This window comes from Meleagris gallopavo, chromosome 20 (genome assembly GCF_905368555.1).
Source record: "Meleagris gallopavo chromosome 20, MGAL_WU_HG_1.1, whole genome shotgun sequence".
Classification (NCBI taxonomy): Eukaryota; Metazoa; Chordata; class Aves; order Galliformes; family Phasianidae; genus Meleagris; species Meleagris gallopavo.
The window spans coordinates 7,691,575-7,708,102 of record NC_139423.1 but is presented as its reverse complement, the minus strand read 5'-3'; the positions used below and the strand labels follow the sequence as shown (position 1 = coordinate 7,708,102).

Below are 16,528 nucleotides of genomic sequence, written 5' to 3'. Positions count from 1 at the left end.
TTTTACAGCATCAAAGGGTCTTTACATTTATTTTAAACTTGTGAATGTAATTAGGTCCAGATTAAGTAAGGTATTCCTATTCCTCAAAGTACTTAAGAGCATACAGATATTTGAATATGTGCTCATAGTTTATGAATATTCACTTCTTACTTGATGCTGTAAACTCATCAGCTCCGGAGGGGTAACTCAGTTCTGTTAGCCTCCTTTTCTAATGCACATTTCATCAAGGACAAACAAATTCCTTGGGGTGCTCTGGTTCTTTATTACAGTTCTGGGGGAGCAGTGGCAAAAGTGCAGAGGCAGGTAGGGAGGGAGGGCGATATGGGGTAGGGAGGCAATTTCTAAGGAAGTTGAGCGTGCAGTTGCATAAGACTGGTGGCTGCTTTGGCTCCAAGGTTCTTGATCTGGAGCCTGGAGAAGAACATAGATTATGCTTCCACTGAGAACTGCCACTGAAAAGGGGTACTGAGGGTTTTGCATTTGATTCTATTCACTTGAAATAAAAGCAAAGCTTATTTTAATTTTCAGTCTGCAAAGCATTACTATTACTGTTTTTCCCCTTTAAAGGGCAAGGTCCATCATCATAACCAGAATGACCATTTCCCACCTGATGGAATTGGTAAGTATGTGCTATAATAAGGAATTTTTCCGAGCTTGTGCTGATTTGGCTTCAGTCAGGTTGATAGTAATTTGCCATGAACAGAGTATCTGATCTGCTCTCTATTTGAAATCCATTTACTTCTTGCATGCTCTTGGGAAACCAATTGTAGACTGTTAAGTGTACATCAGGTATTTCCCAGGTTGTCCCCTTCCAGATATTATATGAACTAACTTTTTAGCTTTATCATAGTATAGATTGTGGACTGTTTAAAAGAAAAAAAAAAAAAAAGCTGTTTGACAGTCATTATGCAAAATATTATACCACCACTGTGTTTGTACTGACAAAAGATAGGACATACTATTGTATGCAGTGTTACGTATTTGGAACTTATGTTGGACTGTCACATATCCAGATAGTACTGAACACACTTGCAAGATAGCATGCAGCAGCTGAAAAGTTGTGTTATTAATTTAAAAGGGTGTTAATTTAAAACTTGCCTTCCCTGCTGAAGAAAGGAGGATGGTTCTGTTATGATGCAGTGTCTAGCAACTACTGCTACTGTCAGCATATGTAACTGGCTTGGGACCTTCTTTTTATAACACAGTTACCAGTGACCTGTTATTCTGTATCTCAACTTATATTTTCTGCCTCTTCAAATTTCTGGCATAATTTACAGGATTTAATATATGACTAATACTTTTTCTCAGTATGTCAGTTCTGTGTTGTTGGTGTTGCCTTTGTTGCTATTAGTATGAAGAAAGAAATAGATGCCATGTTCTTTTAGTGTGTATACATGTATCTTTTTCTTTTTTTTTCCAGTTCAGCCCAATCCTTCTGTTCTAATAGGAAATCCTATCCGAGCATTTACTCCTCCCCCTCCTCCTCTGGGACCTCACCCCAACCTGGGGAAATCTCCAAGTCCTGTTCAAAGGATAGATCCACACACTGGGACAAGTATTCTATATGTACCTGCTGTCTATGGAGGAAATATGGTCATGTCTGTGCCTTTGCCTGTAAGAATTCATTTCCTTTATTTTTCCCCCCACACCTCCACAACATTTATTTTATGTACAATAAATCAAGTTATTGAATATCAGTTACTGAATATTTTGCTGCATGTTCCAACACTTCACCTCAAATTTATCTCCTTAGCTGACTCGACAGAGTGACTGTGCAGAGGACCACCCAAAACTGAAGACTTAAAACTGTTGTTCCCACAAATAACTCCAGACAACCTAAAAGCAATTTCATGTTAATGTAATTTGGCTTATTTTTTTCAGCTACAGACATAGGCACACCAGTGGGATCTCTCATCTGACTTGAGATACCTGCATGTGAATTAATTGCCTAGTCCAGTTCTTAATCATTGGAGAGATGTGGGCAATTCAGAGCAAGCTCCATACTGTTTAAATTGCCTGTTTTGGATGTCTGTAATGCAAGCTGTCTGAAGTATAGTGATAAGAAAAATAAGCATTCTGGGATGTTTTCCCCTTCCAGAAGCTCACAGTGAACTCGTTTCCTCTTCAGTCCCTTTTCCTCATAGCAATTGGGAGCAAAGTGAAGATCTGTAATCAGGTCTTTTGAGCTACACTTTGTATGGAATTTTGCACTGCATCTAGAATTAGTCTACCAAAGCTTGTGCAAGTTAAAGAAGCAGTCTCTGATTTAATTCTAGCCTTCACAGTCCCATATTTTGGGAGGAAAATGGGGAGGAAAGAACAATGGCTGCAAAAACATGGCATAACATGTATGCGTTATCTGTAGGATGGGCATGGAACCCACACATGCATATGTGTTTAGTTCTATTCAGAAATCTAAGTATTTGTATACATTTCACTGTTGACTACTTGAGTCTTCTACTGAAATGTAGGTTATGGTCCCTGTGTAAAGGACTTGCTGTAGGAACTCTGATTTCAGATGCAAGTTTTGAATCGACTGGCAGATTGGTTTCTGTTTGTTTTTTTTTCCTTCACTAGGTCAAGTAATTTGCCTTTTTCCTAGCTTAGTGGAAACCTACATTTGATGGATAAACTTAAATGCAACAAGAAGGCAAGCAGCTGTATCTTTGTCATGCTTGCTCTCATTGTGTTAATATCAAACTGAGATAATTTGAATTTTTTCTTTTATTGTTCCAAGCTTAATCTATTTTCATGTATTTCGAACTAAAAGAAATGTATTAGAAATAAGTATTTTGAGCTCACCTTCTCTGAGGATGGACCTTTTAGAATATTTAAGTAGGAAGACTGAGATACTAATGAGGACAGCTGCTCTCAAAGAGAAAATTATTGGATATGATTTAAGGTTGTGTAGATACAACTGCAGCCCAAATCTAAAGTTCAGAGTGCATATTTCAAGGGCAAATACAAATTTTAAAAAAAGAATTGCTTGGAAGTCATTACACTTGGAAATAACTAAGATCTGAGGTAAAATGTGTTTATGTTCGTGTAAGATAAAATGATCTCTTTTCTTAATTTAAGGCTGTTTCCATATCTAATGTAAAAACATGGGGAGTCTAGTTGTGTTCTGTCATCAGTAAAAAGGATACTTTGTCAGCCTGAGTGTTGGTAATTCCTTTCCTAGCACTCTCCTCTTACTCATCTATCTATTTGCCTTCTTTTAATAAATTCCCTACAGGGCAAGATGGAACTAATTTGATCCAGAGCTGCCATCCTTTGCATTCCTTATAGGAATGAAATTTAAAATCTAGTAAAGTTTCCTGACTTCTTTAACATACTTTCAGGAAGTGGATTTTACTTCAAATAAGTAGGAAGACAATCTGCAAAGATGTGTCATGTAGCATAGAGTGGCCCTCCGTGCGGATAGTCGGTTCTACCAGTAGTCCGGTTAACTTCCCTGTGTCTTGTGGGTGTGGAGGTACAGTATGCCCACTCGTTCTGTGTTACAAGACTTACAGCACTGGGTGATTAAAGGACCATAAGGAGGTCCTCAGGTTAAAGAGTTCTCTCTCTGTTCCACCTCAGACCTACAGCCCAATCTCTCCTCAGCTACCAAGAGAAAGAGCTTTGTTTTACTGAACCCCTGGATACTTATGAAGAGAAAAACAGAATATAATAATTATTAAAATGTAATTTGTCCATCAAACTTTTCTGTCTTAGTCTTAGCAACACTGAAGCCAGAATGGATTTCAGTACAATAATTTGTACAAGGGATAGTCCTCTAAACCCTTTACTTTTTGCTCCTTGCCACTAGGCTCTCATTATTGCTCTCCCTTTTAGTTACCTGTAGCTGTGTGTTAGTGTGTCAGGCCACCTGATGTGTGGCAAGCTGCTTTTCACTGGTGTCATATAAATGTGCTTGTTACATTACTTCCTTTAATGAACCTTAACAGGTTGCATTTTTATTTTTTTAATTATATAGGTACCATGGACGGGGTATCAGGGTAGGTTTGCAGTTGACCCTCGAATCATTACTCATCAAGCAGCTATGGCATATAATATGAACCTGTTACAGGCACATGGGCGTGGGTCTCCTATACCTTATGGCTTGGGACATCATTCACCAGTTAGTATAGGACAGCAGCAGCAACTTCAGCATCCAGACAAGGAGCAACATGAGCAAAGTCGAAATGGTGAGTATTTGAAATTCCATTGTAAATTAGTTTTGTTTTCAATAAGCTTGTAACTTAAGTTGGGTGTTATGCAAAGGATTTCTTCCTTTCTTTCTGCCTTTTAAGTGAAACTGAGGAATATGCAGCGTTAGGGAAACAATCAGTGTTTTACCAGTAGAAATAGAATAATTCAAATACTGTGGCATTCGAAAGAGGAAGCAGTCAGAACTTGTTGGGAAAAAAAGAGGTGGGAAGATCTGTTTCAGTTCTGCAGTCCAGTGATAACTGCAAATAACATCAGCACCAGTTAAGTTGGAAGAACAATTAATTGAAAATTAGTGAAAAAAACTCAGAGATTAGAGGAAAAGATATTTGTGTAAATTGTTACATTTCTTTGTTACTGTAAATGCTATACTGATAACTCTAAATCTTCCTCTATTTCGAAAACAAACTTCCATTGTAACTAGTTAGTACATTTCTTGAATGTTCTTAGGTAAAAGTGAAGGCACTGCTGGACCTGAAATCAATAAAATTCGGACACCTGAGAAAAAACCTGTAGAATCTAAGCAGGTTGGTTTGCCATGTTCTCTTTTAATATTCCTTTTTTTTATAGATACTGTTCTGATCTTTTTTTTTATAAGAGGGGCTGTCAGTCTCGTTCTGACTTCCTCATACTTTTATTTTTCAATAATTAGAATAGTGACAGTAGAATTTGTTACCTTCCTTCAAGAAGGGAAAAGAATTTAAATTCATTAGAGGACAGCAAGGAATTAAATTGATGGCTAGATATGTCTACTGTGTAATGAAGAATATATTTGCTGTTAAATAAAGAAAATAATAGTTCTGTGATGTGTAATGTGCTCCCCTCCCATCATACTGTAGGAGTTTTATAGACTTTATTCACTGTTAAATGGCTTTATTCATTGCTGACGTTGTCTTTTGTTGATTAGGTATATTTTCTGAGTTCTTCTCTTCTCTTTTTCTAGGTTGACTTAGATGCAAATTCTCAGACGAGAAGCCCGGAATCACGTTCCAATGTTGCTTACCCTAATGCTAAATTTCATCGTAAAGATAATCTTAACCCCAGGCAGCTGAATCTACATCTCACCCCACCCCACTCGCAGTATGCAGTTCCCAATCGCCACTTCCAGCACCTGTCCCAGATACCAAGGCAGCCATATCCTCTGCAACAGCAGCAAAACCTTTTAAGTCAACAACAAAATCATTTGCCTGAACAACAAAACCAAATGCCACCACAGCAAAGCCAGGTAGTTCAGCAGCATAATCATTTGAACCAACAGCCTCCACAACCTTCGCAGCTTTCCCCTGCTTACCAGGCAGGCCCTAGCCAATCTTTTTTTAATAACCCAATTCCCCACCGACCACATTCTCCTGCTGTAGATGCTGTGATTTCAGAACAACACCCCCCACCTATGTTACAAGAAGTCAGTAATCCTTTGAGGCCTATTGCACAGCACAACCCTGTTCTGCCAACCCACTTGAACAACTTCATTGAAGAGAATCCATCAGGAATGCCCCTAGGGGACACTTTAGGTAGGTGACTTTTCTTTATTTAAATTCGGTGTTCAATTATAACGACATTGAAGTGAAAATGAAGGAGTTATTTACCTTTCCAGGCATATTGCTCTGAATTGGGTCATTGTTGGGTTAGTTTCCATAAGTAATGTCATTGAGCATAATTTGCTGCTTAAGGCATGTTTGAATATTCAGCCCTTTATTAGAAGATTCATGTTTATATGATTTTCCTTATAATTTAAATAACCAGGTTATACACTGCATTGCAGTTAGTTGACAATAGGCCTTGAAATATGCTGTATAAAAAGTATTTTTTTCCTGACATAAAAATCTTTTTTTCTCTTAAAAAAAATAAAAAGGGCATTAGATAAATTTTTTTTTAAAACTATTTTTATAGATCGTATGCATGGAAATGTAGCTTTGGAAACAATAAGGCAGCAGCAACAAGCCAGGTTACAGCAATGGAATGAACATAATGCCTATCTCAGTCAAGGCACAATTCCATATCAACACCATCACCATCCTCATCTACCACATCTTCCTCAGCAACCAATTGGATTGCATCAACAGCAGCAAGTTAGGGCAAACTGGAAACTTGCCAGTAATACAGAAGATGAAACAGAGGCAACATATTCAAGGTATTTGTTTACTGAGTCATCAGAGCTTGTATAAAATTGAGCAGTAGGCACCTATCTGTAACACTGTGATCTGGTACAAGGCACTGAAAGGTATTGCATTTTGCTGCTGTTATTATGAAGGTTGAAATAGTTGGCAGGCTGACTTGCATCTATGCTTTTGTTATATGTTATGCTTTATTCTGTTTATTGGATCATAATGAAGCTGTAGCGCTTTTTTTATTTGTCACTAAAACTGTAGTGAAGAAAATACGTTTATGGAGTATCTCAGTGTTGTATTTATAGAGTGAGTATGGCAAGAGGGTAAGATCTTGTGCTTTTACAAGTGGTATCTGAGAGTAGTTAAGGCCTGCTAAGTTGCAAATTCTTCAGATTGAATTAGTCTTAAAAATATTGGACTTCTGTGCTAAAAAACCAAGCCCCTGCCCACAACACTTCTCCCCAGTCAAATCCAAACTTCTCTTCCTTTTTAAAAAGCCTTTGCTTTTAAAGAGGATTAAAAAAATATGCTTATTCTTGAGATGCAGCATTAGGGGGCAAGAAAGAAAGCTGTTGAGCATAAGCAAAAAAAAAAAAAAAAAGTTCCTGTGGCCACCAGCTTTAATCACATATGTTGTAAAGGCCAGATTTTTAAATTGCCTCTGTTTACTGTCATCTCCCACTGTGCTTTGTTTTCCATCTGGTTTGTTATAGCCATAGTAAAGCCTGTAAATGCTCTCTTACCTGACTCCGTAAAGTACTGAACTGTATATTCCCCACCTTTTGAAGAAGTTTGGAAATGTACAAGTGAGGGAAATCCCTGATTGTTGTGGTTTTTACCTTTTAAAGAGTTAAAATTTTCCTTTAACTGTGTGAAGACTTTTGTATAATAAAGCAGGAAATCCTTACTTTGGTTGTCTCCTAAGAGATAACAAAAACTTGATTCTTCTGACTGAAAAGGAAATCTCAAGAGTTATTAAAATTTTGAGTTGCTTCAGGTGGGTATTTCATCCAATTAATCCTCTTGTGCCTAATTTCTGATTGCTCACAGTCATACCTTTTGAAGTTAGGGTCAGCTCAAAGATGAGTGTATTTAAATCCAGTGTTTTGTGCTTTGAGTTTTCTCAGTCTCAAAGAGTGGGATTTTAGAAAAAACACCTTTTCTTGATACATTTATTCTGTCAATACAGATTCCAGGATTTGCTCAGAGAACTGTCACACCGTGATCAAAGTGAAAGTCGGGACTTAGCTGAAATGCCACCCCCTCAGTCAAGACTGTTGCAATATAGACAAGTTCAGCCCAGAAGCCCACCAGCACTCCCTTCTCCTTCCTGCAACTCTAATCACAGTGGTCACTTTCCTAACTTCACTGAAAACAACAGAGACATTGAAATCCCCAGTAACCCAGCATTTCAGCAGCATTTACCCCAAATATACAATCCCCCTTTCTCAATGCCATCTGAACACATAACCCCATCTCCCTTGAAATACCTGCAACCTGATGGATCGTGGACTTATGCTAACCTACAGCAGAATCACCTAATGGGGCAGGGCTTTCATTATGGTATACCTCCATTGCCCCATAGGTCACAACAAAACCCTTTTATACAAATACAGAATCATCAGCATGCAGTCGGTCAGGAGCCATTTCATCCACTCACATCTCGAGCAGTATCTGCTTCTTCGCTCCACAGCTTAGAAGAGGTAGGCGTTTTTGTCTGCTTATGCAATTGTTGTGTCATTTTAATATCAAGTTATATTTTGAAATGGTCATGAATGCAAAAAATGCCTCATGTTTTAAAAGCTTCACAACAGGGATTTCTTTGAGGTCGAATTTTCTTCGAGTCTTCTGTTTACCCTTTGTGTATTTGTGGTTCTCCTCATTGCAGGTATAAAGGTTTTTCTGCTTAATGGGAGGTCTTTGGCTTTTTGAAGGTTACCAGAAAGAGAGGGAAGGGTTTTTGGGGGCCTTCTGTTCTTTTTTTTTTTTTTTTTTTCTTTTCAATCGTTGTTCAGTTATCTAGTCATTTGTCTGGAGTGCAAATGAACCACACCTCAAGTGAAAACCCATGAAATGATTCTCTGGAAGGTCAGCATGGATCAGCTAGCCACTTGTCTTACTGCTAAATTGAACGTGTATGTTTTCATACTAATTTGAGACCAAAAACAGTACTTTTTTTTTTATAAACATGGTATAAAGCTTGATTTAATAAGTCCCACCTGACCTGAATTAATTCTGTCTAAAGCCATTCTGTGAATTTTAGGGACTTGGTGTTGCATATCAATGCAGGGATATCCAGCTGTGTAGCACGAATCCTGGTCCAGCACAGACCTGCTACCAAAAACTGTGTCAGTCCCTCTCAGTCCTTTTTGTTCTGCATTTTCGTGGAGGTGGTGTCATTTGATTGGAGACTGTGAGCACATACAGCTAGGTCAGATTGTGTTTTGGACAGAAATTTTTAAACCCTGTTGGAATCCAGAGTGCTAAGGGGTGTATGGCACACAGATGGGGAGTGCTGGAGCCTGGCTGCATTAAAGGAGGGGCAGAATTAATACTCTCAGATAATCTTGGACCAACTGCATGTGATCAAATATTTTTCCATAAAATTAAGTGGCCTGTTCTGTGATACACTTCTGTGAGGGTATTTAGGGTAGCTATGGTATCTGTGCTCATTGCTGTCCAATGTAATACATACTTCATTGCCTTTTGATTTCTGGAAATAGAAAAAATCTTTCTGTTTATGTGCCTGAGAAAAATACCTAAAATTGAATTCTGGTGCATCTTACAAATTTTTGTCTTCTGCAGATCCACAGAGGTTAATGCAGTCCTCAGGCCCAGCTAGAGCTGTAGTAAGATTTGGATTTATAGGCATTTAGAAATTCTTTGTCTCAGTCCATTAAGCTATATCACCTTGTATAAAATCTAATACTTTGTGACAGCATTTAATGCCATCAGTACAGCGGGACATAAGAACAATGGCTCTTCAGCAGTAAACTATTAAATATTCCTACAGAGTTTGTGACAGCTCCTGCTATCTGAAGACAAATAGATTGAGTCTTTATGTAATCAGAGCAAATTCATTTTATTTCTTATTTCTTTCTCATTTCTTCTTCCTTTGAAAATGTGTGACAGAAATGCAAAATGTTGTAAAGGTGTTACAAGACAGAACTTGCTTGTACAGTTTTCAGGAGGGCTTGAAAACTTTTCATGTGTATAGTTAAGCCATGTTTGAATATATCAAAGGGAATACAATCGTAGAGGTTGGAAAAGTCCTGGCTTGTGCTCAGCCAAGTGCTGACCAACACTGCAGGGTCTTTTGCAGCCAGCCAACTTTCCAGCTGCTGCACTTTGACTTTCCAATCACTTACCAAAAACATGAAGTTGACCACTAAACTTAATAAAAGGAAGGGCTTTTGGCATTATTCCAGGCTATAACTTAGAAATTTTGCTTCTACTGACGTTATAGGGTATCCAAATGTTATTTCCTTGATGTACTGTAGTTTAGACGTTGTGATAGGAGCACACTGCTTTTACCTGTTTTGTAGGTGACACAGCAAATTGGTGCATTGCAAGCAAGTTATTTGGTACTTCTCGGCTCGTTTTTTGACATTTCATTAGAATGTTTGCATTTCCACTTCACTGAGTGCTTCCATGATTTTTCTGTAATTTGTGCCCTTCCTAGCACAGTGCAGAAGGAAGCAAATGCTGTTTTTGTTTGTTTTTAAATAAACTATAATGCAATTGGCTTACTTGGAGTCCTGAGAAAGCCTAGTGGTTCTTTGAATCTTGAAACCAACAAGTTAATGGAGATTCTGCCACTTTCATTTACGTGATCAAGAGGATTTTCGGAAGGAAGTAATTTCTATGGTTTGAGATAAAATTCAATTCTTTGCATTGTTTTTCTTGAAGTTGTGCACTTGTCCAGAGCCTTTGTTCTGTGTGCGTGTACATGAAATCAAGTGTACATCTGTATTTTTTTAAACTCTGGACCTTGGAATTGAATTGGATCATGCTCTCATGTGTTTTTGTGCTTCCTTTCTATCTTGTGTAAATGCTGAGTGTCTTTCTCATCACTCTGAGACACATTTCCTGTGTAGGAGTGTAAGATATAAGGGTTGATTAAAAAAATAAAAAAAGAAAAGAAGGAATCTTAGTTAAAGTGCTTTACACATCCTCCATCTGTTTTGTGTGGCTAAAGTACATCATCTGTCTACTTGCATACAACATATATTATACAACATATTTGAAATGCACTAGTTTTTTTCCTAAATACGCTTTTTTTTTTTTCTTTCAAGACATGGAATGGAAAAAAGTTGGAGTGGAAAAATGGCATTTGCTACACAAAGTTGAATAAAAGGACCAAAGGGTCTTTTTTATTGTTTTTCTCTTTTGTCTTTGCAGTATGAACCAAGAGGACCAGGCAGGCCGTTGTACCAAAGAAGAATTTCCTCTAGTTCAGTCCAGGCTTGTTCTGAAGAATTAAGCACTCCTCAAGACAGTCTTGGTCAGTGTAAAGAGCTTCAGGACCACAGTAATCAGTCATCCTTCAACTATTCATCACCTGAGTTGTGGGTAAACTCCTCCTCATCTGCCCCATACCCAAACATTCCATGCAATGGAGCCAACAGAGCAGTTCCACACCGGGAGTTGTTAGGTAGGTACAGACTCAATCTTTGCTTCTCTCTCCACTCCGTTAAGTAGACTATTTAGGTTAAGTTCTTTTGTGCTAAGTTAAAAGATTCAAACTCGAGGCACATCCTTTGTACTTTCAATGGATAATGAAGGATCTGAATGCATGATATTATTATATAAGATGTCCATATATAAGGGACATCAAGGGTGGTGTCCATTTCTGGCGTTGTTCTGTCGACTCTGGGGTCACTGACAGGAAGAGCTCAGGAACCCTAACGTGATTATGTTGGGATCTGTTGATACCACCTTTTGTTGCTTTAATGAACAGATGAAGAACATGTTAATGAGTAAAATCCTCAGAGGAAATACCTGTAAATATAAAGTGACTTACCTGCATGTTTGCTGTCCAGTAATAAATGCTAAAGTAAAGGGACAAGTTTTGACTGGTACCTGCATTTCCTGTAAATGTGTTCTCTGTTCTGGTTAAGCATGATTTCTGTTTTGTAGATACATGCGTATACAGTGTTGTCCTGACCCTAGTCCTTTGTTTAACAGTTCATGGAAACAAATCTCCCATTTTTATGAATGCTGTTCTTTTCTGCATTTGCAGCTCTCTATGGTGATAATATTTACAGGCCAAATGGGCTTTGTAGTGCTGGAAGTTAATGACTAGTAACTGCAGTGTTTCTGGTTACTGTTATTTTTATATCCATGGGATAAAAAATCCACAAGAATGAGAAGCTGTGAACTGGTCCTGTGTCTGTATTCACTGCCTGGGAGTGAGCACTCGTGGCACCAGACAGTTCAAGGACTCATATTCCCTGTACATCAGAAGTGGCTGTGGCTCAGCTATTCAGTTCTATCAGCTTGGATTTGTGGAGAGTGCAGAGAGAGCTGCTATGAATCGCTTGGTGTTGTTATAAGCAGGCACTTCTCAAAATTGCAATTCGAGAGCTTGATTTGCAGAGTTCTTTTTCTTGATAGGAAGATAGGAATTTAAGTTCTTGTTCAATATGTGGGTTTTTTTTTTTTTGTTTTGTTTTCCGTATTTTCATCTCTTCCATGCCTCATTTTCACCTCTGGCCGTACTTGTTGGTTTTCTTCTCTTAGTGTTTATCTGAGGGGGCATTTTGGTGGTCTGTGGGTATGTTGTTGTTCTGTGGATATGCTGTTGTTTATTTCCTGGCTTTTTTCTTAGTTTTGTTTCGAATCATAGCAACCTTAGTAAAAATGTTTTGCTTATGTTCTTTTCCCATTATTCTTCTAAGGTATTTTTGAGTACTTCATCAAAAACAAAAGGGGGAGCACAACCCTTCCAGTGAGAAAAAGAACTGTATACTTCTGGCTTTGTACTCATTTGATCATACATTCTTGTGTGTGCACTTCAAAATAACATTATGAATTTAAAGATGTAAATAACTACAGAATATATCTGCTCCTCCAGTGCTGAGCTTTTTTATCTGTAATAAATACCTGCATTTCAGTGTAGTTTCTCTAGCTGTGTAAGACAGCAGAATTCCCCTGACAAAATTAAGATGCTTCATTAAGATTCCAGAAATCCACTTGAAGGCAATTTTATACCTATGGTTTAAAGAACAGTTTTTTCCTATAGTGAGAAGTTGTTTAATATGGATCAAGAACGTATCAATCAGTGGAAATGCACTTAGACAAAAATATCATTAAGTTGGGTGGCATTCAGAAGGCCAAGCTGCTGCTTGAGAATGCATTACATGTGGTGCTGCAGATTGCAATTTGTGCCTTTTATGGCATAAACCAAGAAAAATGAAATGCTCTTTGTGCTGTCTCCGTGGATGAAATGTCTAAATTAGGGTACATCCCATTCTGAAGCAGCTTACCTTCCATCTGTGCAGTATTGCAGGTTCAGTGTTACCAACTCTTTGTGTGTGCATGGAGAATATCTTCAATGATGTCAGTCTGATTAGCATTGCTGGCAAGGCCATACGAGGGCCAGTAGCTGGGAGTGCAGCTAGGTAACTGAAGAAGAAATTTCCTTGGACAAAGAGGAACTAACTGGAGAAAATTGGTTGGGGGAAAGGTTACCAACAGAGGTAGTTTCTGTACCCCTCTGTGCCCCTTTGAGCTTTCTGAAGTCTGCTATTCACTTGACAGACTCTCCTTTCTCCTTTCCCAGCTCCGCTGAAAACAGTCAAGCCCCCAGAGGAGCACCTGAAGGCTGAAAACATCCAGCTCTCCAATTCCTTCAACTACAACGTGCTGCAGCATCTCGGCCAGTTCCCACCTCTCATGCCCAACAAGCAGATCATGGAATCCAACAGCACCAGCCAGCAGAACGCTGGTGGGAGCAAGCCTGTCATGTCCTACGCAAGTGCTCTGCGGGCTCCGCCAAAGCCCAAACCTCCTCCTGAGCAGACAAAAAAGAATAGTGACCCTTTGTCTTTGTTTCAGGAACTTAGCCTAGGTAGTTCATCAGGTAGCAATGGCTTTTACTCCTATTTTAAATAATCAGATTATTTTTTTTAGAGAGAACTTAATTTTTATTTGTGTCAGTAGATCTAAGATAGTTGGGGCTTCACCTGTAGTTGCAAATATTCCCTTTGTTTATATTAGTAAATATATCCTCACCTAATTGCTTTGCTGCTAGACTTGCAACTAATTTTTTTAAATTGTATTCCATTATTTTGCATTTTTTGATGTGGGTCGTCTTTTTTTTTTTTTTGGAAGCTTTTCTGTAGGAAAACACACACATTATTTTTTAATTTGTGTAATGTTAATGATGTGTTTGTTGCATTAAACTAGCAGCTGAGAGCTTACCTGTAAAACTTCAAAGGGAAAAAAAAAAAAGGAAAAAAAGAAAAAGAGAAAAAAAAAAGAAAAAAAAAAAAGAAAAAGGAAAAAAAAAAGTTTGTCTAAATTGTATTTAAAAAGATTGTAAGTAGCATTTACATTTATTCAATAACATTAGCATACTATGCTGGATTTCTGTACCAGAAATGGCCAGTTAATGTAAAAATGTATGTTATTTCTGCTTAAATTCATTTAATTTTTTTTAATAAAAATGCAGCATCTTCTAAATACTTTCAGTTTTATCAGCTTTTTTGTGAAGGGATGCTGCATTCTCAGACTTTTATAGTTTTAGATCCTGTATGATGTGGTATTGTATTTTCCATTCACTGTAGGGTAAAGTAAAGGCATTCTTTGCAGACACCTATGCCATTGTTTGGAAACATTCAGATAAAAAGTATTGGTATACTGAAAAAGAAAAAGAAAACAGCAACAACAACAAAACAAAAACAAAAACAACAAAAAAAAAAAGAAACAGAACCAAAAACCCAAAAAAATGACATTTTATTTTTGGACAAGCCGGTAATATAAGCTTGTTTGAAAAATTAATTTGATAGGTTTTTTAAATGAATCATGAAGCTGAAAAGAAATTTTTAGGTATGTTGGTGCTTAGTAGATTTAATAACTATTTTAAAAAACAAATTGCGTGAATTTAGTAAAAGATTTCTTTTGTTTGTTTAATTTTTTTTCCATTATGCATGTGTAAATGTTTGTAATCTGGCTTTTTCCTCCCCCTTCTCCAGTGGTATCAAGAATTGTGCCGCTTTAATTTTTTTTTTCCAGTAAAACTTTTGGTACATTATTTGATGTTTACATTAAAATGTGACATTATACAAGGAAATTCAGATATTTTGCTAACTGTTTTGTTTGAGGAACGTCATTAAAGAAGAGATTTAATGTTTGTCAAAGCTGTATCCAAATTAATCCAAATTTTGTGGGGTAAGAATGGTACCCAGGTTGCTTATCTGAGTCCTGCAAAATTGTGCACCAACCTGGTCCTTCAGGAGTACAAACAGAAAAAAATAAAATAAAAAAGTAAAAAAATAATAATTAAAATTGAATATTGAAAAAATTAAGAAACAAGTGTGAATGATAACGCAGAAGATAATCTTTGTGGGTAGATTTCTGGTCTTGCACACTGTTCATACTTTTGGATGGGGTGTTCGCTTCGTTTCCCTAGATCAGCAGTCCTCCTTTTACACTTGAAGAAATACCCTCAGATCTGGGAAACGCTGAATTTTTACTGAGCTGGGTTTCTTTGCGGTGTTCCTCTGCTTACTACACACAGAATTAAAGTGGTAGAGCTGTGTGGAGGTGATGCCAGGTTTTCCAGCTGTCCGTGGGACGCCATGCGGGCCGGCAGTGGCTGCTGCTGGGTTCGTTGAGATTTTTACTCTGGTCACAATCATTATTTTTGCATTTGACTTCACGTTTTAAAGCAAGGGTCTTTACATAAAGGGGCTGATTTAAACTCAGTACACTGCGGAGGTTTGCATATAATTTTTTATTAGGAATTTTTGCTGGTTTATGATTCAGAAATTTATCTTAAAAAAAAAAAAAATCTTTTTTCTTTTTTTCTTTTTGGCTGTAAAGAATAGCACGCGTAACTCGTTAATTTATTTCCTAACGTCTATACCAAACAAAAGATGCTGGGGGAGGGGAAAGCCCCTGCCAAGATGAGCTGAGCCCTTCAGCACGTGGCATCAAATCACGAGGACTCGAAATGAGTAGAGGCCAAATTCTGCAATTTTGGGTTTTGTGCTGATCTGAAAGCTGCAGAAATAGGTCCACGGGAAATTCACTGCAAGGGCCGGGCATGTGCTCTGTACACGTTAGCCTCAGTCATTTTATTTCAGTGGAGCTGTGCCGGTCCTCTGAGAGCCTGGCACTCCTCTGAGAGAAGCAAAATCTGTGTGCCTGAATGTTATAGTCTGGGAGGAGCTGTGGGTGAGATGTGCAAGACTATGACAAGAGAATAGGTAGGGTTCAAATGCACTTCACTTCGCCGAGTTGGCATTGTAATTTCAGGGGTTTCAAAATCACTCATTTATATGGAGCAGTCTTTTGATTCTGTTCACCATATTTGAATATTAAACTAATAAACATCACTTGATAATTTACCGCTATCTGTGAATCAGTTAAAGGGGAGATGGCTGCATCTCACCACGCTCTGTTCTCTTTCATGCTTTATCACATTTTACCTACACTGAAAATATTATGGGTCAATTCAGTAACTTCATGGATGTCCCAGCAGGTTTGGGTCACTAATTTATCTCAGTGCTGTCACCTGGAAGTCTGGGGAGGATATGGTGGAGATCTTCTGTCTGCTTCGGTAATATTTGTAATGAATCCATTATATTTCTTGGAAGTTAGTTTTTCTTTTTTTCCCCAAAATATTATTTTGCAGTGCTTTCTCTAGCCCTCATGCCACGTACACACAGCCCTGGGTGAGTTCTTTTGTTTTGTAAAGCAATCTGCTCAATTGTTATTGCAGTCGTAGCTGCTTAAAAACCCCCAAATCTGTTCTGTAAGCTCTTTTGGGGCTTAATTGAACTCTTATGAAAATCAAATTAAGCCTTACAGATGGCTCCAGTGGGCTCAGGCTGCACTGTAAATACAGAGCTGTTACAATTACAGTAAGAATTGATGAGTTTAGATTCTTGGTTTGTGTAAATTATCTCAAATTGATGGAGGCTTGGGCATTTTCACTATTTGGCTTCCTGACTTCTTTTTTTAAATAACTGAAATGTTAT

At 37.8% G+C, this 16,528-nt stretch overlaps 1 protein-coding gene across 6 annotated transcripts in view; it reads left to right on the top strand.

Moving 5' to 3' along the window:
• HELZ (helicase with zinc finger) overlaps positions 1-15,895 on the top strand; it is a 74,726-nt gene extending 58,831 nt beyond the window's left edge. For all 6 annotated transcript variants that reach the window (XM_085239776.1, XM_085239775.1, XM_085239773.1 and 3 more), the window contains 9 exons: positions 568-619; positions 1,421-1,614; positions 3,980-4,190; positions 4,663-4,739; positions 5,156-5,723; positions 6,103-6,343; positions 7,510-8,023; positions 10,722-10,974; positions 13,105-15,895. In XM_085239776.1, the coding sequence (XP_085095902.1) occupies positions 568-619; positions 1,421-1,614; positions 3,980-4,190; positions 4,663-4,739; positions 5,156-5,723; positions 6,103-6,343; positions 7,510-8,023; positions 10,722-10,974; positions 13,105-13,436 (2,442 nt within the window). In that variant the 3' untranslated portion in view covers positions 13,437-15,895. The remainder of the gene's footprint in view (positions 1-567; positions 620-1,420; positions 1,615-3,979; positions 4,191-4,662; positions 4,740-5,155; positions 5,724-6,102; positions 6,344-7,509; positions 8,024-10,721; positions 10,975-13,104) is intronic.
• Positions 15,896-16,528: the final 633 nt, after the last annotated feature.